Source organism: Dreissena polymorpha, chromosome 2 (assembly GCF_020536995.1).
Source record: "Dreissena polymorpha isolate Duluth1 chromosome 2, UMN_Dpol_1.0, whole genome shotgun sequence".
NCBI classification, from domain to species: domain Eukaryota; kingdom Metazoa; phylum Mollusca; class Bivalvia; order Myida; family Dreissenidae; genus Dreissena; species Dreissena polymorpha.
In genome coordinates, this window is record NC_068356.1 from 62,516,391 (window position 1) to 62,541,196 (window position 24,806).

The window sequence follows — 24,806 nt, forward strand, 5'->3', positions numbered from 1 at the left end:
AGGACTTCGAAGAAAAACTTATGTGTCCATTAAATGCAAAAAATCCGCCACAGTTGATTAAAAAATTAAACGTTCACGTCCACCTGATCATATGTTATAACGCTTTAAATTCATTATAGCAACTTTTTGAGAGTAGGACATTCCTAGTGTCAAGTTTGACATACTTACAACATTGTGGAAAGTTAAGTATGTGGAGCAGAACAGATGCCATTATTAATGTTGGTAAACTACAAAAAAAGCTACATTGCTTTGTAGAAATGATTTGTTTTCTTGTCATTCAACAACAAAATTAGTCTGTCTTGAGCATAGCTGATATTTTTGTTTCTGGAAAACCATTTAGGGGATCCGAAAATGGTTGTACGGGGATAAAACATAAAGACAACGCAGTCTGTCGAAAATGCTGTGCACAATTTGTAATTATTATAAGTCGTGGCTTCATCATTTTGTTATAATATCTATTAAAGTTATGGCTTTAACATGCATTAATAACGATGACAAAATTTACAAAACAATCATTTAGTATCAAATATCAATAAATAAGTAGTGATTTTATACGGATTAGAGTGCCAGGTTAATAATTATGCATTATACAGAAAACAAAGATTCCAATTCCATTTTGCGGGAACCGGCTTCCTAGATCTTCTCAAATTTTGCTGTCAAAACTTCTGTTGATTTCAACAATTCTACGGTTAAAAATTGCACATAAAAATCACGCGCTATCTTGGGAATGACTTAATCGAGAAATTAATGATATGGTGACCTGTCGGTTGCATATGAATACAACATTATTTTAACGCTTAAATACAAAGACTCACTGGGATCCTGGAACGCACCCAACGCACCCTCCCCCCTGGCTACGGATATGCGTGTATTATTATTTGTTTCAGCGTTCTCAAGATGTCGTGCTTTAATGAAACGGTCGTTAATTAAAATTAAAAGTTATTAATAGTGAAACATCGTTTACGTGAAACAAGAAGTCTTATGTCAAATACACATTTCCATTAGTGGTGGATATTGCCCGTTTCGTGTAATTTTTCAATCAGGTCTATATAAAAATGAAACATCCGGAAACTCGCGTGAAATTTTTATAGAATACCAAAGCATAGGTAGTGAAAACATTAAGCAGTATCTTTTTCGACTAAACATTTGCATTTATAGACTGAAGGGCCAGTTTTTTAAAAAATCTTTTTACAGGTACATTGTCATTTATAACTGCACAATTATGCAACTGAATTAGTATGCAGAATAATTACACGCACACCCATTTATTTACTGAAACACATGTTAGGGCATCTATAATGTCACCGATAAAGGTCTAATTATAACAGATAGTCGCACCCTGTTATCAAAAATACTGTGAAGAACATCCATGCATTTATTGATAAAAATGCCTGTTACCTATAAATTTTATAAGCTACTATTGAGCACAAACATGAATGAGAAGACATAATGTCCAAAACCTTAAATTTCAAATACAAACGTCTTAATGTTACTGAAAATGGTGTAATTAAATAGCTAAATAATACTTTCAATAAAAACAAATTCCTGTTTGTTAACGATACTTTAAGCAGTAATGGTTAATATAACAACATAAATCATACGATCAACTCAATACGCGATGCATGTATGCACGCATATGTTGACACATACAGGCCTAAGGAACATAATAATAAAGCATTTTTTTTCAATAGACAGTCACACATTCGACAACGTACGCTGTAACATTGGGGAATGTGTTAATCCGTGTGTGAAATATCTTCCCGGGACCATAACTCTTGTAAAATATGGCGGCACATACACTGCATTGTATTGACAGCTTATCATTGCGACTTCAGTCCTTGTCGGATTTCGACATGTTAATTGCATAGAGTTAACAGCGCACCATTGCAACCTTAGCACTTATCATTTTGTTCAAGCGCACCCTGTCAACCACATTCCTTGTCAAAAAGGCGGATTATATATTGGATTGTCTTAGCCATACATCATTTGACCAGAGTCATTGTCCTAATGGCGTTTTATGTATTACATTGTCTTTGTAGGGGCAGTCAATCCCTGCGACCATAACCCTTATGTTGCAGCGGGTCATAGTGACTAGAATGACATAATTCACCGTTTAAATATTGCTTTAAAACGCAAAAATGACTATAATGTCGTTGTATTGAAACCCAATTTTTATAAACATGGACATTTTATTGTGGTATAAAGCGCAATTTTGCGACAAAAAATTATGCCAGTCTCCTACAATTTAACCAATAAACGTATATTTATAACTTAAGGTAGTGCACCTCTAATGGGCACATATCCAAATATAATCTAATTAATTATTTTCTTAATCAGCATCATTTCACTGAACTACATGCAAATTTGTAGGTAGGCTTTCCATGCTTTTTAAAAAAATATACCGATTTTTTCAAAACCACCCCCACGCTCGGCTTTTGTCCAGTTTATTTTCACCCCTGGGGTATATAAAAGTTCCATAATTCATTCAAATTTCCAAATATGGGCATGCAGTTGGTGTGTACAGATGCTGTAAAGGTGTTTAAAGTTTAAACAAGATGAAATAAGTATTCTTTTACAGACATTTATTTTTTACAAATTTTTATCTATGGAAGAGCACCATGAAATGTAAGTGATTTCAGCCAAGTAAAAATTGGGTCGGTTAAAAACAAAGTGTCATAAATTCAAAATAGTATCATTTAAGTCATATTTTAAACTTAGTTTTTATTGAAACACTATATACAGCATAAATACCAAGAACTAGACAGATTTACCGTTTACTTTTTTAAATAAAAATAAAAATGCAACATGCATGGTTCGTATTTTCAACAGTAAATCACCCAATTTCGCCATAACGTTGTTTTAATTTTAATAATTGAAAAATGTGCATAAAAATTGCAACATATTTAACAATAAATATAGCTTATATGCCATATTAAATCAAATTACGTTAGAAAATAAATAAAACGCGTCGCAAAAAAGTATACGTCGTCGGCCGGATTCGAACCTGCGCGGGAATATCCCAAAAGATTTCTAGTCTATCGCCTTAACCACTAGGCTACGGCACCTAATAGTAGGCTCTTCAACCTTCGAAGAAATCGCCGGAAATCATTAGAGGTGCACTACCTTAAAATAATACGATTAAATTCATCAGTAGAAATTCGAGTGCTCACTTACATGTATAGAAAAACACTGCTACATTCCTTTAATTTGACACATTACGTATTACATGCAAGGGTAAAATTAGATTATCAAAGGAACAGCAAACGACAAACGCCTACTTTTATCAATGTTACTTAAATGCTCGTCTCCTATAATTTAAACGATTAGGACCTACATAAAATTTTAACTGAAACTCGTAATTTTATCGTAATTTAATCAATTAATTATACTTTTGAGCATATAAATTGTTTGTCACAATAGCCCGCTATCTATAGTTTAATCAGTGTGGGTCCAATAATAAGTGTAAATCGTATAAAAATATTAATAACTAATAGGCGTTTCCTAAAACTTCGTGCGTGACTTCCGAGGAAATTACCCCCTCATTTGAAATACGTTATCACCCACAGTTCATATTCATCTTCCGGAGACTTTCTTCAGCAATCCATTGTAGGTGTGTGACTGTTGATCACATATAACACAAGGAATATGATTTTTTATTATATAATTTTTGATGAATTAAAAAAAATCACTCATGCTATACAATTATATTTACTAAAGTTAATTCCAAACCATATTAAGTCATAAAAATGAATGTTAATATGGCAACAGACAAGGAACGCACACTTGAAAGTCTAGAACCGTTTTTTAATTGCCATATGACACGTGTTCTAAAACCAAACTATATTGATTATCGGTTTGACGTAAGGGTAATGAAAATTCTTTCTAACACGCGTTTAGAACATTACCGCTTATGTGATTCAATTGCGCAATTCGGATAAAAATACAAATCTGAATGTGGTGCGCAGGTATGATTAAAAATATTGGTTGAACGAAAAGAAAAACAAACGTTTTATTTTAAAGAACAACTTTTTAAGTTTTGTAACATATGCTGACAATTGTACACATTAGATCGGATCATGTATAGTATCCGAATATATTTTCAGTAACCCATGTATTGCCTTCGCTGCGGATCGTTGCGAACCACAAGCCTTCTCAAAATGGCAATTAAACATTGAATTGTCTTATACGCTTATCTGTGCTACACCAAATCTCAAACCAAATTACGGCAATAAATGACGGCTATATGTTTACATTTACGGCCTTTTTTATGCTATGACTTGCGCAAATTTATTTCTATTAGACAGCGGTGAACCGAAATCGTTCATTGAAAGGATGTGCCTTTAAAGATTTAGTTACACCATTATTCTCGGTTTATTTTAAGTTGCAAACATCTGCGCTCAGCAGCCACATGTATGCCACGACCACGGATCTTGCCAGCCCACAGACCAAAGCCCTTATTACAAGTGCGGTTGTTCGGCTGGATATAGTGGGTCGAACTGCAACAGTAAATATGTTTCTTTACATTGTTAAATAAAGCCTTGGAGCTAGCAAAATATTTAATCATCTTCACCCTCATTTATCCCCTTTTCCTCCTCCTCCTCTTTCTCCTCCTCTTCTTAATCATCATTATCAGCAGCAACAGCATCACCACCATCATCATCGTGATAATAGATACCATAGACTTAAATCCAATTTTACATTTAGAGAATACTAGGTTAGCGTTAAATACAGAAACGTTTATGTTGCAAGGCTTAGAACGCCGGAAGTTTATTCATCAAAGAAAATACCCTTACGTTTACTTACATCCATAAGTAAAACAATGCGAATAGACTACTGAACCAAAATACAAACCCATCAGTATGCTCTACACACACAATTTTACATCCATTGGTCAAAATAGGCACGCACATTTTGAAAATCAATAACACGAATAAGCTGATCTACATGTATATCTAAATCCTTCGCCTCACCGGTTCCATCCGAGGTAAGTAGTCCATAGAATATGCAGTTTTTTCATAATAACATCCACGATACATTAATACCAAACAAATGCGCGTCTTTAATGTGTTTTCCAGACATCGCATACTCCTAGTATTACTAGTTTCGTGTACACCAAAAGATGTCATCACATGATGATGCAATAAGTATGTCATTTTATGACGCCATCAATCAGCTGATTCATTATACAGATGACGAAAAATTATGTCTTTAGACTAGATCAAAGGTTGAAGGTCGTTTAATTTTAAAGCTAAGTTTTTTCGACTCTAGAGATTTCTTATGAAAAATCATCCAGTGGTAGAGTAAAAAGTAGTACGTGCACGCGACAGGTATATTCAACAATGTGGGAGACAGGCTAGTTTTTTTCCATCTGGTGTTATATCGTCAATATGGGGTAAATAGTGCTTAACTCTTCCTCTGCGCTATACACATATTTGTTTTGGTTGTTATTTTTTATGGTCATAAAAGTGGCGTTTTTAGGCACTTTCATAGTACATTTGCAGTAAATCGACCCATGTCAGAATCGGGCCGCGTGTTTATGCCTGGCTCTCTTCACGAGCATTTGTACACCGGGGTACAATAACCAGGACAGCTCGTGTTTATTGCCCGAAATTTACCAGTCCCAGTTTATCGGAATCATTCTCATTTCATTATGATGGAAACTCGCGGTTTTGCTAATAGTTTGTCTTTTGCTCTAGTGTATGTCTCTTTTCTTTCTTGTAGTCTTACCGGAAATATGTCCAAGATTGCCGTGGTAGACTTACACGGGACCATTAAACGATGAATTTACCCGCTTCATATACGTCTTTTCTAAATTGCTTGCTGTTTTATTGTTTGTGATAAGTATGATTTTTTATTTTAATATATAAATATTTGTGGTAAGTATGCGGTTCTGATAGCCTTTCAATCCGATCTAAGCTCAGTTGACTTTTCCCCATGTTCGGGTCTCCAAAATTGTGCAGAAACCCTACTGTGCGCGATTTCCAAGTAAGCAAAGGTTCCGCGATCATTTGGTAACAATCTGATAATTCCCGTTTGCTTACAGTCCAGAGCTTGAGCACGCCGCATACTACCCACCTCCCGACGACCACACGGGCGCATACATCACACGCAACAACAGCAGGTATGAACTGGTCACAACTTGTCGTGACTTTTTAATGTATGGCCCCCTACATATCATGCAAATATCCGCCGATACAAGCTGATAAGCACAGTTGCACCAGTACATCAATACAAAAAATATAGCGGATTTGATGACAAATTTGTATTTGCTTCATGCTACCCATCGTTTCAAAGATAAATACTTCGTAAGTGGAACATACGTTTTGATTTTAACGCATGCTAACAACTACAGCGTCGCAAGTTTACCAATCAAAATGTCAAAGCGTTCTATAAAAACGTGCGGAAACCAATTTTATGTCTAAGTGCTTTTACCTGAGCGATATACATTGGAAATGTTAACCTCAAAATAATAGGATATCTGCATTTCCCTTCTAGTAACAATCCCATCAATAAACGGGGCCGTGATCACAAATGTTCTCTATATTTCGTGCGAAAACAAATTTCACACAAATATCGAAATAGCATATTAGATATTAGGAACAACCATGTCCATCGTTTTATTTGTTTTATTTTTTTTATACCACATTTATATAGCGCCCTTTTCATACTATAGATGTGCGTTCAAAGGCGCTTTACACTTGTTCCCTCACTGGGTCATAAGTCGTCCGTTAACATCTTGGCGCAGTATGCAGCCACGTCACATTGGCTTATTTCCCTCACAGGTACCCATTTATACACCTGGGTGGAGTGGAGCAGATGTGGGATTAATTTCTTGCTCAAGGAAATTCCAGTGGTCAGGGTGGGATTCCAACCCGGGACCTCTTGATCCCTACGCCAGCGACCTACCATTAGACCACTGCTCCCACAAATATATATATATATCAATGTCGATACAAGCAAAATCAACGGTGTTCGTGTGTATTTTTAAGTTTATGAGGTAGATCCGCGCACGAGGCTGCATTGTGTTAGGGTCAGAGGTTTATCCAAGCAATCCTACCTAATAGTATTACTAGAATCACACAGGTTGAGGAGAATTTCGAATCATAATTGTTTTTTTTCCAACAGTTTACTTTTATTTTAAAGATTTGAAATGTTGTTTTCCGCCGTGTTGGGTATCAGCCCCAAACACACTCACATGCACCTGGATCGGGAATTGAATCATTGTCGCTAAGGTCAGAAGCGCGTTTACTCACCAATTCGTTAGCCTGACAGCTAAAACGATTGTGTTCGCATTTAAGCTGTCGTGTTTACATTCTATATTTTATTATAAAATTTACTACAAGCAATTACTGCGTCCAAATTTTAGTTGATGTGCAAAAACAATCACTTAGTTAAAACCATGTAAAAAGATCAAGGTACGGTTTTATATTACAATTTTAATTTAAAACATACAACTCCTTACATACTCCGTTAGTGGTAAGACATAGAGTTATACTATTAATATAAACATGTTGTCATCGTCGGGCCCACGCTCGTCTAATTGTGCTTTACTTTTTGAACGACCTTGAGGGCATCACTAGCAAAATGTCGATGATAAATCCCTTTATCAGGCACATCAATGTTTTCAGGTGTACAAGTAAGATAATAACAACTTATTTTTAGCCTTGTGACACGCGTTATAAATAGCAAATGTTCGGTGCTCCCAGTTATTTAAAAGTAGATATGTATTGAATTCCAGAAATCCATAAGCTCGCTAATTGAATAAATACTGCCTGTGTTCATTCCATAAGTTTAGACGAACCACTCAACATGTAATATTTTGTATGTACTACTGGTTTGCAGCTTAAGTCTAAGTTATTTCCTATTGAATCGTAATTTAACCATTGTCGCATATAATCTGCTGAATTTCATGATTATGCTTTGAAGTACCACATCCGTGTGCAAGTCATCCTTGTAAAAATCACGGGGATTGCGAGGAGCAACATGGCAAATACCTGTGTAAATGTCAAGGCGGATTCCATGGTACCAACTGCGAAGGTAAAGCAAAGCAGCTTATGTTGATGATATGCAAAATATCAAGATGAACTGTTGAGAATCAATTTTAGCTACCAGCCATCTTAATCGGATGCATTTGTAGTTCAAAGGCAGACAATTAAACATAACAAGTACTGAAATGTTTATGTGCAGATGTCTAAATCGTGTTATGTCCTGCCATAGCTTAAAATTACAGACATGTAACTTAACAAATGTAAGCAATGTCGTCAGCACGAGGCTATACATCTCACAAATAAAACCTTTATTGTACACCAATGCAAATACATGTGTTGTAGTCAATTTTTTTTTAAATGTTGATCTACGTCATCTCAATAACGACTTATACTTTCCTTTGAGGTGTGAAATCTGCATTGTCTATCAACAGTCGTTGATATGTGTCTGCGAAGTTTTGTGTTAGTAAAGTGAAATACCATGTGTTTTATTATTTGTATGTGGATAGTGTTTTTTATTCGTCACATGCGACAAGATAAGGGATTGAACCACGGTCGCTTAGGTGAGAAGCGTGTTAACTGAGCAATGCGCGAGCAGGATAGTGTTCGCATTTAAGCTGTCCGTGTTTATATTCTTTATTTTATTATCAATTTTACTACAAGCTATGACTTCGACCAATTTAAGTGCATGTAGAAAAAGTTCACGTAGTTGAAATCATGTAAAAAAAAGATTAAGGTATGGTATGATATTACAATTTTATTTTGAAATATATACACCTCCATACATACAGAATTATTGGGAAAATTAAATGCTGACATTGTCAGAAGTTAGTGCCACCATTATTAACTTAACGCACTGTAAACTGTTCAACTTTAGTCGACTTATTCATAATATAGTTTCATTGGCCTTGCCCGATAAAAAAAAGTATTGTGGGCACTTACATTTAAATTTGAGAATGACTTCTCAATTCCTTTTCCGATGTACTCAGCATAAAGTGTTAACATATAGAAAAAAAATTAACCCAAGTACTTACATTTGAGATTATTTTCCAAGTTCCTTCTCACGATGGCAAATCTCATTATAAGATTTTTATTTAGTTATGTTTTTTCACTTGCTTTTCCCGATGTCATATCTTATTATAATTGTTTACATATACAAATGTATTTTCACTTGCTCTGTATAATGTTAAATCTAAAATATTAGTGTGTACACGATTTTCGCGCTTGAATCCACACCTCTGCCACACCGATGGTACTAGTAAACAGAGAAACACAAAACCGTAATTTACATGCTTGTGTCTAAAAGGTTACATAAGGCACCAATGTGGATGTACCAGCAATTCTTGTTGTTCTTATAATGTGTAAACGAGTACGAAATTAAATTTCTGTTCTTGTTAACAGAATGCAATATTTAGATACGAATTGTTAGTTTGTAGTATGAATAATGCCATTGAAAAAACTTTTTACTATTGTACAGCGATTAGAAACCCGACATAAGACTGCGGTGATCAAAGCGAATACTGATATCTTACCCAATTGAAAATTACACTTAACATGAATATAACCAATCTTGATATGCCAAGAAAGTTTATGTTAATTATCTTTATTAGTCAAATAAATTTACCTTATATGTACTGCCCTAATGTTTACGTTTTTTTCTGTCGATAAGCAAATCCCTGTGATTCCTCTCCTTGCCTAAATGGTGGAACATGTACCGCGAGTGCACAATCACCGTTCTACCATTGCAAATGCAGACCCGGCTACCGCCAACACAACTGTAGTGGTAAGTAGACTGTGCCATTGATGCGGACAGACCGGCTAGTTTAACAAATACAAATATTTGTTATCTATCATTTCGCTTGGAAATGTTTATCCAATATCTAGAACTATACAATTAAATGTTTACGCGGTTCATGCATTTACGTTCATATCGCCACATAAAGGTCTACAGTATATATAACTAAAGTAATAATGTTTTTGCAGAACATCCATGCGACCACGCATACACATGTCAACACTGGGGAACCTGTGAACCTACATTACAATACCCGTTTTACCATTGTAATTGCTCACTTGGGCATACCGGACAACATTGCCAAGGTATGTAATACAATGCAGAAATTCCACAGAAGGATTGTGTTAAACGTTTTTACATATGTGTAGTATTGTTAACAAATTCATATTTAACAAGACATTGGCAATACATCAATTAATAATTCATAATTATGCCGTATTTCACCGATGAGGAAAATAAAGATGAATTTGCAAGAACAATATTTGTACCGCCGACGTTCTGGGCTATCACGGCCTTAAACATACACATACGTGAAGATCCCGATCAGTATAATAACATTTTTTTTTTTTAATTTCATACCTTGTCGAAATGGCACTAAATGCACTTATAATGAATTGTCTTTACAGCGCATCCGTGCGACAAGACCTGTCCAAATGGCAACCCATTCATCCATACATTGTATTGTGTTCTCCACGATTCTTTATTACCATAACACTTGTCAAAATGACGAATGACATAAGATTAAATTGTCTTTAAAGCTTAACCTTGAAAATACAACCCCAATCAAGTGTATGGCACATACATTTAAATGTCTTTTAAGCGCATCTTTTCAATCTCAACCCTTGTCAAAATGACTGTCCATATACTTCATTGTGTCAATAGAATTTCCTGGAGACTAGAACCCTTGCGAGAATGGCAATCCGTAAATTGCATAGTATTTTCACAGCAACTTGCAATTATAACTATTCAACTTTGTTCCCAGCTCATCTAACAACCACATCCTTTGCTCTTATTATATACAGAAAATACTTTATATCAAATATGTCGTATTATAGACGATAAAAATTTTCAATTTCAATTTCGTGTTATTTTTCAATTTCGTACCGCTGTACAAAGCTTCACGCTTTTCAGCATGATCGGACTTATAATCCATTCGAAATCGTCTTGTTTATGCCGTCTCTTTCATGCGCCGATTTAGGCTGATCTTTTTTTGTTCCGAACGTACGACTGCTTGCAAGGCAATTTTTTATTTGTCTACATTTGTATAACTGGTTCCCGATCGGTTAAGAATGTTTTTCCGTTTTCACCAATTGACATCATGATAAGACGTTTCTCAATTATGTTTCCCGATTTTTCTCCAGCAAATAAATCCAACATTTTGTTAGGAATCGGTACGTCCACGTTCTGAATTCGAATAACCAAAATGTGTGTTATCCGACCGAGACGTGAAACGGGGTCCTGTACGTATACTCCTACCATTGCTTGTCTTGTCCAACGAGGTCGTTCTAATCCATACACATTATTTTCCCTGCACAAGTCTGAGTATATGCAAAGTCCTTTATCCGTATAGCTTATTATACCCCGCCTTAGGCGGAGGGATATTATTTTGGCGTTCTCCGTCCGTCCGTCTTTCCGTCCGTCCGTCCGGCACTTTTGTGTCCGGAGCCATATCTTGGAAGTGCTTTGGCAGATTTCATTGAAACTTGGTATGAGTATATATATGGATAAGAGGATGATGCACGCCAAATGGCATTGTAAACCATCTGTTAATAACGGAGTTATGGCCCTTTGTATCTTGAAAAAAATGTTTTTTTTTGTGTCCGGAGCCATATCTTCGAAGTGCTTTGGGGGATTTCATTGAAACTTGGTACGAGTATATATATATTGATAAGAAGATGATGCACGCCAAATGGCATTGTACGCCATCGGATATTAACGGAGTTATGGCCCTTTGTATCTTAACAAAATGCTTTTTTGAGTGTCAAATATAACACTTTTGTGTCCAGAAGCAAATTGGCGGTGGATATCAATTCAATGAATTTGCTTGTTAAATTCCCTTTCTCTTTGGCACGGAAATTAATCAACGCATCCTTCCATATCCGGTACAAAAAAGATAACTTGTATGTGTGCGTCGTATCGCCATTTAAAGTACGAGTTTCTGTCGTCGCTTTCGACCTAATTATAATTCTAAATAGCAATTCTTGATAAATAGTAAAAGCTGTAAATGCTTATATCATAAAAGTCGTTTCTTCTTACAGTTCTGGTTCTTTCAAGAAGTGTTTTCAAAGAACGCTTCTGTGCTGGAATTGTTTTACAAAGATTTTAACATGGTCTTGTTTAGACAATCCTCTTTTCAAGCGTTGTATACAACTATCATTATAGCCAGAATTTGAGTGTCAGCATTCGTTAACTAGGCGTGTTAATTTTCTCGTTGATCCAAGATGTTGCCTAAACCTTTAAACTTAATTTTCTTTTTTCGTTGCAATAACTTTTCAAATGTATCACCAGCTCAATAAATATTTATCCCGCTAAATGGTTCAAATACCGTGATATAGAGAATAACAGGTCACTGCCTGATCGTTTTGTAATATATCAGGCGAGGCTTAGAATACAATAACGGCGAGGCTTGCCGAGCCGTTATTTTATTCGTGCCGAGCCTGATATATTACAAAACGATCAGGCAGTAACCTGTTTTCTGTTTATCATACCACTGACACTACTCACCCCGTTTTTCAAGAAATAATGAAAAATAATCGCTACGCCTTGGAGCCGCTGCATTCGTTTATCGCGCATGAATCTTTCTAAAAATAGAATTGTTCCTCAACACGAAAAGTAGCGCAATTTAATGTAATTTAATAACGCTGTTTCGTTCTCTTTCTTCTTTAATTCTGCAACAAAACTTTAAGCAGCAATACTTTATCACACAAAATGAAAGCATATATTATACATTTTAAAGGCAAAACTTGATAACCATTGTAACATGTCAAGGCAAGTGCAGTCGTCCACGTCTTCGCAGTGTGTCACCACGTGTAAAGAATTGAATGCTGTTTTTATTAGAATTTGGAATATATACTGCGCGTTTGGTTTACTGTGGTGGTTGTACGTAGATATTGAGGTTTTGCGCGTTAAGTCATTTATTGGATTTTGGCCAGGAAACTGTGCTTGCCGGGTGGGTGGAAGTGTTGACAGAAGTGTATGAAACAGATGGAGTTGCAGTAGAACATGTTGCCAAAAGGTTTGAACATTTTTTTTGTGTTTGTTCGGAAATTTCACTGTAATTGGTTATTGACTGTACGTTTTTGTGTCTTGTTATTTGCATGATTTCGGTAGGTGCGATATTGGAATCCCTTAGTTTTTGAACAAGGTGTTTTCTAGCAGAATGATTACTTATGTTTGTTGTTTTTTCAAAATCGGCCTCGATTGCCATAGTTTTCAACTTCTTAGCCATTTTTTTCACCAAGTTTCTGCCGTGATTTTCCTTGTTTTTTTATAGATTTTTCTGCTTTGCTTTCAGGCAGTCACGTGTGAGGGAAAATCTGGACCACTGCTCCGGAAGATAGAGTATGGGTACTTTGCTCTTTGAAGTTTCCGTCAATGCTTCCCATGATGCTACACAATGTGACAGGCTCGTATTCATCATCATCATTCTTGCGAATGGAGAGCAGATATGTGGCAAGATATTCATCTAGATGGTCGACTGATAAATTGTGGATCGCCTTCGCTTCGCCTTTCGTGGCAAGATATTTTTGAAATCGACTGACATCTGCCAGTGTTTTTCGGATGGTGTTTTTTTTTATCTTCGGCTTCAATTAATTTTTGTACATCTTCGATTGTTATTTCTATGGCGTCTGATATGTTTTGACTGTTTTTGATTTTGTTTCAGTAAGGGATTCTAAATAACTGTTATTTAAATTGACATTTGTATTCGTGATTTCATCAAATGGTTCATTAAACACACTCGGATTTATTCCAAACTGATTGGCAAAGTCTTCCTCAGACACAACAACTTCCTCCATTAAACCGTCCCAAACAATGTCAAACTTACCTCCATCCACAAAGTCTGACATGTTAATGTTTATTTATTGTATTTATATATGTTTTTTATGTTTAAGTCCTTATTTTCAAAAGAAATTAGCTTTTAACGAGCCTTATCAAACACAATTCATGTGGCAAAATTGGCAAACTGTAGAAGACGACAAATGTAACCTTAATAATAATTTATGATTTAAAATTATTTCATTATTTAATGCATATTACATTGGGTTTTATTGTGAAGTGTGTTACTATTTTATCTGTTTTACTATTTTTACTGCTTTTTTATTGTTTGTTTTATTTATTTGGTCTGTTTGTATTAAGTGCTGAACTTTTGACATAACCTTTGACCTTTGATGTTTGCATATGAAGGCGTGTCAAAAAAGTAGTCCGTTTGTTACATGACGTCATCAGCATGAACTTATTCATTCTTAATATTTGTAAAATACGTTTTTTTCTGTTTTTGTTGCTGTTTGTGGATTAAATGTAAAACATATCGGTATCAAATTGTTTGTTTTGATAAATCTGATTCAGTTTTACAATAAAACAAAACATTGTACTTAAGTCTTGGTAGCCTCCACACATGACTGATATATGAACTTCCTTTTGACCGTGATATAAAAAAAGATATCAGGCAACAGGATATCAAGCAGATATCAATGTGGTGGTATGATAAAAGCTGATTTTGATAAAAATGTAAATGTTATCTGGCATAATCCTTAAAACGGTTCAGAGAAATATTTTTATTTGTAATATTGACAATAAACGAGACCAACGTTTCTTAGTGTTTTCTTTGAAAGCTCGAAGTCAAAGACTGAAACACAATTGCCAAACTAATATTTATATGGAACCACCTTCATCGATTTTTAGAGGCATAATCCTATATTGAAGTTTCCATACTTCGTGATAGTCTTTCTTTTCACTGTTAGGTGCCTTTACTGTTTTTGAGATTAAACGGCGTATTTAACGTTCCTCGTTTGAGCCGTGACAACAAGCAACTGTCTTTGGATCCCTAGTACAGATATTGCTGTCTTAAAGACGTCGATACACGGTTCCCTGGAAAACATTTAGACTCGTTTTACGGCCTGTACAAAAGATCAATCGCCTAGATTGCTGTACCTCACGTAGTTGTAACTTCTTTTGACTAACCACGACGATGTTTTTGTTTACCTTTTAATGCACAGTGGGCAGGCATGTTCAGCAAAGTTTCCAAAAACAATCGAATTACTTGTAATGGAATTGTGCTTTTTGTTCATCTACGTTTATCTAAATCTAAGAAAATAGCGTATTACGAACCATCCGCGAAAACAGTTCATACCTTTTGTTGTTTTCATGATTATGCAGGATCGAAAATTGTTTTGCAAAGCATTATTTGCGAGTTTTAGGTTGTATTTTGCCCTGTTTTATCCTTAGAAGAGAACCTGTTACATATATGTTTGGCCTTGGCCGCACAACCTGTTCAAAGGATTTGATTTTTCATCGTCATCAGAATCTAACCAATCTTCAAATTGCGCAAAAGTTGGAACTCGTGGATTGCTGGTTTCGTTGCTTTCAACCATTATCTCCTTGTTTCCCGATTCAATCTTAAACTGTGAAAAAAGTGAGTGATTTGGCAACGTTATTTCAGAATCCGTTGTAAGTTTGTCGTGTGTGTGTGTGTATTTATAAATATTTATGAATGTGTACATGATGTCTTCAACAAAGTCGAGCGTGTTCTTACTCCCGTAATATATATTCATTCTTGCAGACAATGCCTGCAAGGCACAGCCGTGTCATAATGGCGGAACGTGTCATGTGACAAACAAAGACCCCTACTACTTCTGTGAATGCGCCCATGGTCACTCTAATCGTAACTGTTTGCACGATCCTTGTCACAGCAGACCGTGCTTTAATGGAGCAACGTGCACCGCTACAACAACGTCCCCGTTCTACCAATGCCAGTGCGCTCCCGGTTTTCACTACGAGCAATGTCAATGTGAGTTAAAATATGTATTAACTTTGGATTCAAAAAATATATTTATATAAATTGTTTCGAAAACAGTATGCTTACATGGACACTATCGATTCCGTTTTTTCGGAGGAGCCAATACATTGTATTTTTCGCCAGATTTTTAGGTATTCTATTCTAGTCTATTCGGTATAGTTTCGTTCAAAACACTCCGCCGTTGAACTTTAATCGCTTTAAATAACAATCATAGAAAATTAACATGTATGTTACATGCGTAACAAATACAATCATGAAGGACAATATAACATTGTAATTTTGATAAATTACGATTATTTACACACTTTTTGAGTCTCCTTAGTAAGTGCGAAATTTGCTGTTGATTATAGGATTACCCTTTTTTTTACAAAAAAAAAATTTACTGGACGTACAATATTAAATGCGTTTGTATTTGGTTCCATGTATTCGCAGTTCTCATAGAAACCCCAACTTCTTCGACTCATGCTCCGCAAAATACCACGACGCAAAAGCCAACTAATATAACCACACTGGCGTCAACAAATGGCTCCATGCTTGTGTCAACGAACGGTCTCACGCTTATGCCAACGACATTTACCACGACGGACGTTCCAGCTCATTCTACTACTCTTACGCTTACGAATGGCCCCGCGTCTTCGACCACCAAGTCACATATCAGCGTCAACACAACTATTGGCAGTGAGTAGTTAAGGCTTGTGTTATTAACCAACACAAATATGTAAGATCATTTATATATGTTTATATTTCATATTTAAAAAAAATAATGCGCAGCTGCAACATATGAATTCATGCGATGTGTTACTTGCTTGCTTTTTCCGACTATTTAGTACCAGAAAGGTTTCCACTATTCATACTAAGTTTAGACCGTGGACGTTTTTCACGAATTAAATGATAAGATAACACTATTTGAATGAGAATATTAACTTCATTAATCTACCTTACGCAATGCAAGAACGAAAACTTGTAAATGTATATGGTAATTTTATGTTCGAATAAACGTTTGTCAGATGAATGAAAAATAAAGAATGATGCAATCCTGTATCAATATTTCTTTGCTTCAATATTAAATTAACACATATTGGTTTACCAAAAAGATAACCATTTATAAAGTTGGACATTCATAGGACAAATTTACTTTTTTTAATGCATTTTCATTATCAGTAGTGTGTATCGATCTATATGCTTGTAGGCGCGGTGACAAATCCAAATAATGGGCCGTAAATGGAATGATACATCTCATATGTGTGCAATATAATTTCAATCGTTATGTTGTTATGTTTACCTTTATTCGTTTTTGAAATTAATTTGAGTGATTCTGAGCCGATTGTTAGGTAAAAGTCACAATTCGTTACATTAACATTTGCACGAAAATCACGCTAGGGTTTCTTTCGCTTTTTAACAATTACAATCATTATTATGATGGTGCATAAGATAATTATGAAACTTGCGTATAATAGTAGCATTTTCACGCCAGTGTCCTTTTGTTTCAAATTTTATGCATGGTTAAGGTTAAAAAACAAATTTATATTTTCCATTTGAGATTAACTTCGCTTTGAAGGCTACATTTTCAGTATGATCAATAAAAAAATAATTTTTATTTGAAAAACACAACAACAACAACGGCCAAGCAGGCGATGTCCTGAAAAAATAGATATTCGTATACTTTTTATGTCAAAAAGTTAGAGGGGATATTTGTTCATGTCAGTGTAAGCTCGTTTGTTATTTCACGAGTGATCATAGAAATTATATGTTCACGAGTGGTGCAGCCACGATTTAAAATATTATTTTTTATGATCACGAGTGAAATGACAAACGATCTTACACTGACATGAACAAATTTTTTGTTTCTTTTAAGCACGTTTTCAAGAAAAAAACACAGCTGTTTCCCTTTCGCTGAAAAGTCACCCTTTCTTGAAGATTCTCCCGTTGCGTGCCTCAATACATTTCAAAACACAAAATGACGTCATTAGTATGACGAAATGACGTCATTATACCGGCGGAATTTCCAGTTAAAACTATTTTACAATGATAATAAACGGTGAATTCAAGCATAAAATAAAAAGAAAATGTGTTGGATTCGGTGTAATGTCAATTTTTATTCACTCGTGATCATAGAAAATAAATATAATATTATTTATGATAATCTCAAAATAGACAAGGATTTCCAAAAATGTGTTCTTTTCATCGGTGAAGATAACAATTTGTTATTTCACTGCAGAAATGTCATATTTTGTCACTAGGTATAAAAGAAAATTGTTTCCTCTAAAATCTCTAAACAAGCGTATAATATGATTATAGGTACTACCTAATTAACGGGCAAAAGCATTTTTGATAACCATGTATTTTTAATAAATATATTGACATTATTGTGTTCAAAATATTATAACTGTTTAAATAATAAAGTAATGCATCTGAACAATTATATTTTCAAATAAGTTCCATGTTGTTTGAGCATCGTATAATTTTGTGTGTTTTCTAGCCGAATGAATTTAAAGCTGGTTCAGTGGTTGCGGTATACTACATGCTTTTGTCTAAATGGTTACATTGGGCACCAATTGGATGTACCAGCAATTCTTGTTGTTCTTATAATGTGTAAATGAGTACGAAATAAAATTTCAGTTTTTGTTCACAGAATGCAATATTTTGATACGAATTGTTAGTTTGTATTATGAATAATGCCATTGACAAAACTTTTTACTATTGTACAGCGATTAGAAACCCGACATAAGAATGCGGTGATCAAAGCGAATACTGATATCTTACCTTTTTGAAAATTATAATGAACATAAATTCAACCAAGCTTGATATGCCAAGACAGTTTATATTAACTATTTATATAATGCCAATACATTTACATTATATGTACTGCCCTAATGTTTACGATTTTTTTTTCTGTCGATAAGCAAATCACTGTGATTCCTCTCCTTGCCTAAATGGCGGAACATGTACCGCGAGTGCGCAATTGCCTTTCTACCTTTGCATATGCAGACCCGGCTACGACCACCAAAACTGTAGCGGTAAGTAAGTAGGCTGTGCCATTGAAGCGGACAGACCGGCTAGTGTAATTTAACCCTTTCAGTGCGGGAACCGAATTTTAAAGGCCTTTGCAAACAGTTTGGATCCAGATGAGACGCCACAGAACGTGGCGTCTCATCAGGATCCAAACTGTTTGCTATTCTGATAGTATTCTTTGAAAAAAATCGAAGACAATGCTAATTTTAGAAATTCAGCATACGACATTTTAGCAGAAGACAAATTTCCCAGCATTCAAAGGGTTAACCGTCTTTAGAAATGAGCAGTGCTCTGTTAAAAGGGTTTCAATGAAAATTATTAAGTAAATCAATCAATACTAGATATGAGCTTACCCATACATTCATAGACAAATATGGCCGTTAGCTAAAACTTCACCGAAAAAATTCATTAAAACTGAAAATTTTCAACTAAATCAATAAACGTTTGAGCACACTCAATCATTAATATGCACAATTCCCGTTACGTGTTATTTACAAATACTTGTTATCTATCATTTCGCTTGGAAATGTTTATCCAATATCTAGAACCATACAATTAAATGTTGACGCGATTTATGCATTTACGTGCATATTGCCACATAAAGGTCTAAAGTATATATAACTTAAGTAATAATGTTTTTGCAGTACATCCATGCAACCGCGACCACGTATGTCTACACGGGGGAACCTGTGAACCAACATCACAATTCCCGTTTTACCATTGTAATTGCTCACATGGGCATACCGGACAACATTGCGAAGGTATGTAATACAAGGCAGAAATCCAACAGAAGGATTGTGCTATACATTTTTACATATGTGTAGCATTGTTTACGAATTCATATTTAACAAGACCGAGGCAATACATCAATTAAAAATTCATAATTATGCCGTATTTCACCGATGAGGAAAATAAAGATAATTTTTTAAGAACAATATTTGTACCACAGACGTTCTGGGCTATCACGACCTTTAACATACACATACGTAAAGAATCCGATTAGTATAACAACCTTTTTTTTTCAAATTTCAAACCTTGTCAAAATGGCACTTAATGCACTTAACATGAATTGTCTAAACAGCGCATCCGTGCGACAAGACCTGTCCAAATGGCAAACCATTCATCCATACATTGCATTGCGTTCTCCACGATTCTTTATTACCACAACCCTTGTCAAAAAGGCGGAAATAAGATTGAATTGTCTTTTAAGCTAAACCTTGAAAATACGACCTCAATCAAAAGTACGGCACATATATTTAAATGTATTTTAAGCTCATCTTTTCAATCTCAACCCTTGTCGAAATGGCTGTCCATGCACTGCATTGTATCAATAGCTTTTCCTGGCGACTAGAACCCTTGCCAGAATGGCGATTCGTAAATTGCATAGTATTTTCAGAGCATCTTGCAATTGTAACAATTCAACTTTGTCCCAGTTCATCTTACAATCACACCATTGATCTTATAAAATACAGAAAATACTTGATATCAAATATGTCGTATTAAACACGGTGGACATTTTCCAATTTCGTGTGATTTTCCAATTTCGTACCGTTTCACAAAGCTTCACGCTTTTTCAGCCAGATCGGACTTAAAACCCGTTCGAAATCGTCCAAATTTATACCGTCTCTTTCAAGCGCCGATTCAGGCCGATCTTTGTTTGATCCGAACGTACGACGGCGTTCAAGGCAATTTTTATTTGTCTACAATTATAAAATTGGTTCCGGATCGATGTAGAATATTTTCCCGTTTCAACCCATTATCATCATGATAAGACTTTTCTCAACGATGTTTCCCGATTTGACTTCATCGAAAAAGTCAAACCATTTTTAGCTCATCTATTTTTTGAAAAAAAAAAGAGCTATTGTCATCACCTTGGCGTCGGCGTCGGCGTCGGCGTCCGGTTAAGTTTTGTGTTAAGGTCCACTTTTCTAATAAAGTATCAAAGCTATTGCATTCAAACTTGGTACATTTACTTACTATCATGAGGGGACTGGGCAGGCAAAGTTAGATAACTCTGGTGTGCATTTTGACTGAATTATGTGCCCTTTTTATACTTAGAAAATTGAAAATTTGGTTAAGTTTTGTGTTTAGGTCCACTTTTCTCATAAAGGAAAAAAGCTATTGCATTTAAACTTGGTACACTTACTTACTATCATTAGGGGACTGGGCAGGCAAAGTAAGATAACTCTGGCGTGCATTTTGACATAATAATGTGCCCTTTTTATACTTAGAAAATTTAAAATTTGGTTAAGTTTTGTGTTACGGTCCACTTTTTTCATAACGCATCAAAGCTATTGCATTCAAACTTGGTACACTTACTTACTATCATTAGGGGACTGGGCAGGAAAAGCTCTGGCGTGCATTTTGACAGAATTATGTGCCCTTTTTATACTTAGAAAATTGAAAATTTGGTTAAGTTTTGTGTTTAGGTCCACTTTATGCCTAAAGTATCAAAGCTATTGCTTTCATACTTGCGACACTTACTTACTATCATAAGGGGACTGTGCAGGCAAAGTGATGTAACTCTTACTGGCATTTTGACAGAATTATGGGCCCTTGTTATACTTAGAAAATTGAAAATTTGGTTAAGTTTTTCCCTTTTTATACTTAGAAAATTGAAAATTTGAAAATCAAAGCTATTGCTTTCATACTTGCGACACTTACTTACTATCATAAGGGGACTGTGCAGGCAAAGTTATGTAACTGGAAAAGCTCTGGCGTGCATTTTGACAGAATTATGTGCCCTTTTTATACTTAGAAAATTGAAAATTTGGTTAAGTTTTGTGTTGAGGTCCACTTTATGCCTAAAGTATCAAAGCTATTGCTTTCATACTTGCGACACTTACTAACTATCATAAGGGGACTGTGCAGGCAAAGTTATGTAACTCTGACTGGCATTTTGACAGAATTATGGCCCCTTTATACTTAGAAAATTTAAAATTTGGTTAAGTTTTGTGTTTTGGGCCGCTTCACTCCTAAACTATTATAGCTATTGCTTTCAGACTTAAAACACTCACAAACTATCATAAGGGGACTGTACGGAACAAGTTGCATAAGTCTGGTTGTCATTTTGACGGAATTATGGCCCTTTTTTGACTTAGTAACTTTGAATGTATGGTTAAATTTTGTGTTTACATCCACTTTACTTCTGAAGTATCAAGGCTATTGCTTTCAAACTTCAAATACTTTCATACTATCATGAGGGTACTGAACCTGTTAAGTTGAATTTTACCTTTACCTTTGAATGACCTTGACTCTCAAGGTCAAATAATTAAATTTTGCAAAAATTGCCATGACTTCGCTATTTATGATCAGATTTGATTGATACTTTGACAAAACAAATCTTACATGACATACTACAATAGACTCCACCCAAACCATCCCCCATGCCCCCCCCCCCCCGAAACCCCCCCCAAAAAAAAAAAAACAATTTTTTTTTTTCATTTCTTTTAAAGATCATCTTATAAATGACCACACCCTCACTCTATAACCCACCCAGACCCCACCCAACCCCCAATTTTTTTTTGGAAACATGGTCCCCCCCAAAAAAATAATATTTGTATTTTGTTTTTGCATTTTTATTTCTTAATTTTGGAAGATAATGTAATAAATGACCACAACCCCACACTATACACCCCTCTCCACCCCACCCATCCATCTTTTTTTTATTGAAGTATTGAGATAGTTCCCTTCACCCTTAAAAAATGAGCGGTCTGCACCCGCAAGGCAGTGCTCTTGTTTAGGATAAGGCACGTCCACGTACCTAATTCGAATAATCAAAAGTTGTGTTTTCCGACCGAGACGTGCAATGGGGTACTGCACGTTTACTCCTCCCGACCAAACGAAAAACACATACAAGCCGGCTTCCTAAAAGGGAGATCATGAGCGGATCAGATTCTACTCATCATTCTGAAACAATCGATGCAACTTAAGAGGTGTAAAACTTCATCTATATAGACACCACCCTTGAAAAATATGGAGGAACTGATGTACTTAGTGTTTTGCACCGAAATATGAGCGTTCATGATCAAGAAAGGGGCCCATTTGGTTTCCGGTATTTACCCTTGTGTTGGGTGTGGACAATAATTCATACCACTACATTTATACGAGACGCACGTCTTATTGACTGTAAATGGCATCCAGGTAACCCATTAGCTGATCCACGCTGATGGTATTGTCCACTTGACAAATGTAGGCAAGCCTTAGTTTGTGTTTTTCGAGAATAAGCTATAAGCTTTCGTTATAAAATACGCATGCTATTATTTCCTACATGCATCAAGATTGTCCGAAGGCGGGTGGTGCAAGTTGCCTTCGACATGACAGCACGTTTATTAAATTGATTTTGAAAGTAACATGGCGACCAGTATTGCTAACGTACGTGTAATTATGCTGTATCGCGCTTTTATCACACAAATGACATTATTAAATGTTTAACATTGTGTTACATCGCACCATTGCAATAAGAGTTTACTGTTCCAATGCCGTGAGCACAGTTGTAATATGCTTATATTTGATGTTATCTTATACTAGAAAAGGATACACACATGACATTCTCCCTTAAAAGAGTAAATGTGCACACTTATTTATTGAATACCAAACAACTTTGTATCCGCAGAGACCATTCCTCTCTACAATGTTACAGTCAAACCAGATATATAGGTCGAAATACATAGTTATACTTGGTTATGACCTGATGTAAGATTAAACAAATAAAGGTACATAGTTATACGTGGTTGTTATCTTGTATTTGAAAACAAAAATGCAACATATAAGCACCCTTATTGAGCCAGGGGTATTTAAGGAAAAGCCTTATTATCGATCATTGTTGTTTTTGTTATTTTTTTTGTATATTTGTAGACCCTACGTTGGCGAAAAACATCGTGTTTATTATCAAATGAATTAATGATTTGCGCAAAATGATCTTGCAACGTTATTGCCGAACCCGTTTTAAGTTCGTCGTGTGTGTTTATTTATACAGATATACTTATATCAATTATATCGAAAACATTATGGTAGAGAGACACTCTCGATTCCGTTTCCTCGGAGGAACCAATACATCGATTTTTTTGCCAGATTTTATGAAGTCTGTTTGGTACAGTTTGGTTGAAAACACTCCGCTTTTGAACTTTAATCACGTTAACAATCATAGAAAATTAACACGTTGCGTAACAAATACAATAATAATGGAAAATATTACATTGCAATTTTGAAAAATTGTGATTATTTACAAACTTTTTGAGTCTCCTTAGTAGACGCACAATTTGCTGTTGATTTTGGGATTACAATTTATTTAATATGTACTTTATACCGAATAACTAGTTGTATTTGTGTACCAGACTTTTTGTTTTGAAAACAAGATATTTACTGGACGTACACTATTAAATGCGTTTGTATTTGGTACCATGTATGCGCAGATCGCGTAAAAACCACAACTTCTTCCAATCATGCACCGTCAAATACCACGACGCACCAGCCAACTAATATAACCACACTTGCGCCATCAAGTGGCCCCACACTTGTGTCAACGAATGGTCCTGCGCTTGTTTCAACGAACGGGCCCACGCTTATGTCAACGACATTTACCACGACAGACGTTCCAACTCATGCGCCTACGAATGTCCCCGCGTCTTCGACCACCCAGTCTCATGTCAGCGTCAACAAAACTATGGGAAGTGAGTAGTTAAGGCTTGTTTTATTAACCAAGAATAATATGTAAGATTACATTTATGTTTTGATAATCATATTTAAAAAAAATAAACGCGCTGCTGCAAAATATAATTTCATGCGATGTATTACTTGCTTGCTTTTTACCGACCATTAAGCGCCGGAAAGGTTTCCACTATTCATCCGAAGTTTAGACCGTGTAAGTTTTTCACGAATTAAATGATACGATTACAATATTTGAATGGGAATATAAACTTAATTTATCTACCGTTCTCAATTCCAGAACGAAAACTATTATATTTATTTTGTAATTCAATGTTCGAATGAACGTATG

At 35.4% G+C, this 24,806-nt stretch overlaps 3 protein-coding genes across 23 annotated transcripts in view; 2 read left to right on the forward strand and 1 right to left on the reverse strand.

The window, feature by feature from the left end:
- The window catches only part of LOC127867293 (neurogenic locus notch homolog protein 1-like), a 279,268-nt gene that overhangs the window by 244,381 nt on the left and 10,081 nt on the right, over nucleotides 1-24,806 (forward strand). Inside the window, exons 7-17 of one of the 20 annotated variants that reach the window (XM_052408341.1) lie at nucleotides 4,382-4,504; nucleotides 6,044-6,121; nucleotides 7,927-8,037; nucleotides 9,655-9,768; nucleotides 9,969-10,085; nucleotides 15,560-15,787; nucleotides 16,229-16,299; nucleotides 16,372-16,474; nucleotides 18,700-18,813; nucleotides 19,453-19,569; nucleotides 24,223-24,480. The exons of 8 other annotated variants lie outside the window; for them this stretch is intronic. In XM_052408341.1, the coding sequence (XP_052264301.1) occupies nucleotides 4,382-4,504; nucleotides 6,044-6,121; nucleotides 7,927-8,037; nucleotides 9,655-9,768; nucleotides 9,969-10,085; nucleotides 15,560-15,787; nucleotides 16,229-16,299; nucleotides 16,372-16,474; nucleotides 18,700-18,813; nucleotides 19,453-19,569; nucleotides 24,223-24,480 (1,434 nt within the window). Of the gene's footprint in view, nucleotides 1-4,381; nucleotides 4,505-6,043; nucleotides 6,122-7,926; nucleotides 8,038-9,654; nucleotides 9,769-9,968; nucleotides 10,086-15,559; nucleotides 15,788-16,228; nucleotides 16,475-18,699; nucleotides 18,814-19,452; nucleotides 19,570-24,222; nucleotides 24,481-24,806 lie in introns of all 20 variants that reach the window. 11 more of the 20 variants (XM_052408340.1, XM_052408342.1, XM_052408361.1 and 8 more) reach the window with 11 other exon arrangements.
- LOC127867299 (mucin-5AC-like) overlaps nucleotides 1-24,806 on the forward strand; it is a 237,996-nt gene that overhangs the window by 151,363 nt on the left and 61,827 nt on the right. The gene's annotated exons all lie outside the window — the stretch shown is intronic.
- Nucleotides 1-24,806, reverse strand: part of LOC127867301 (uncharacterized) — a 226,937-nt gene that overhangs the window by 120,506 nt on the left and 81,625 nt on the right. The gene's annotated exons all lie outside the window — the stretch shown is intronic.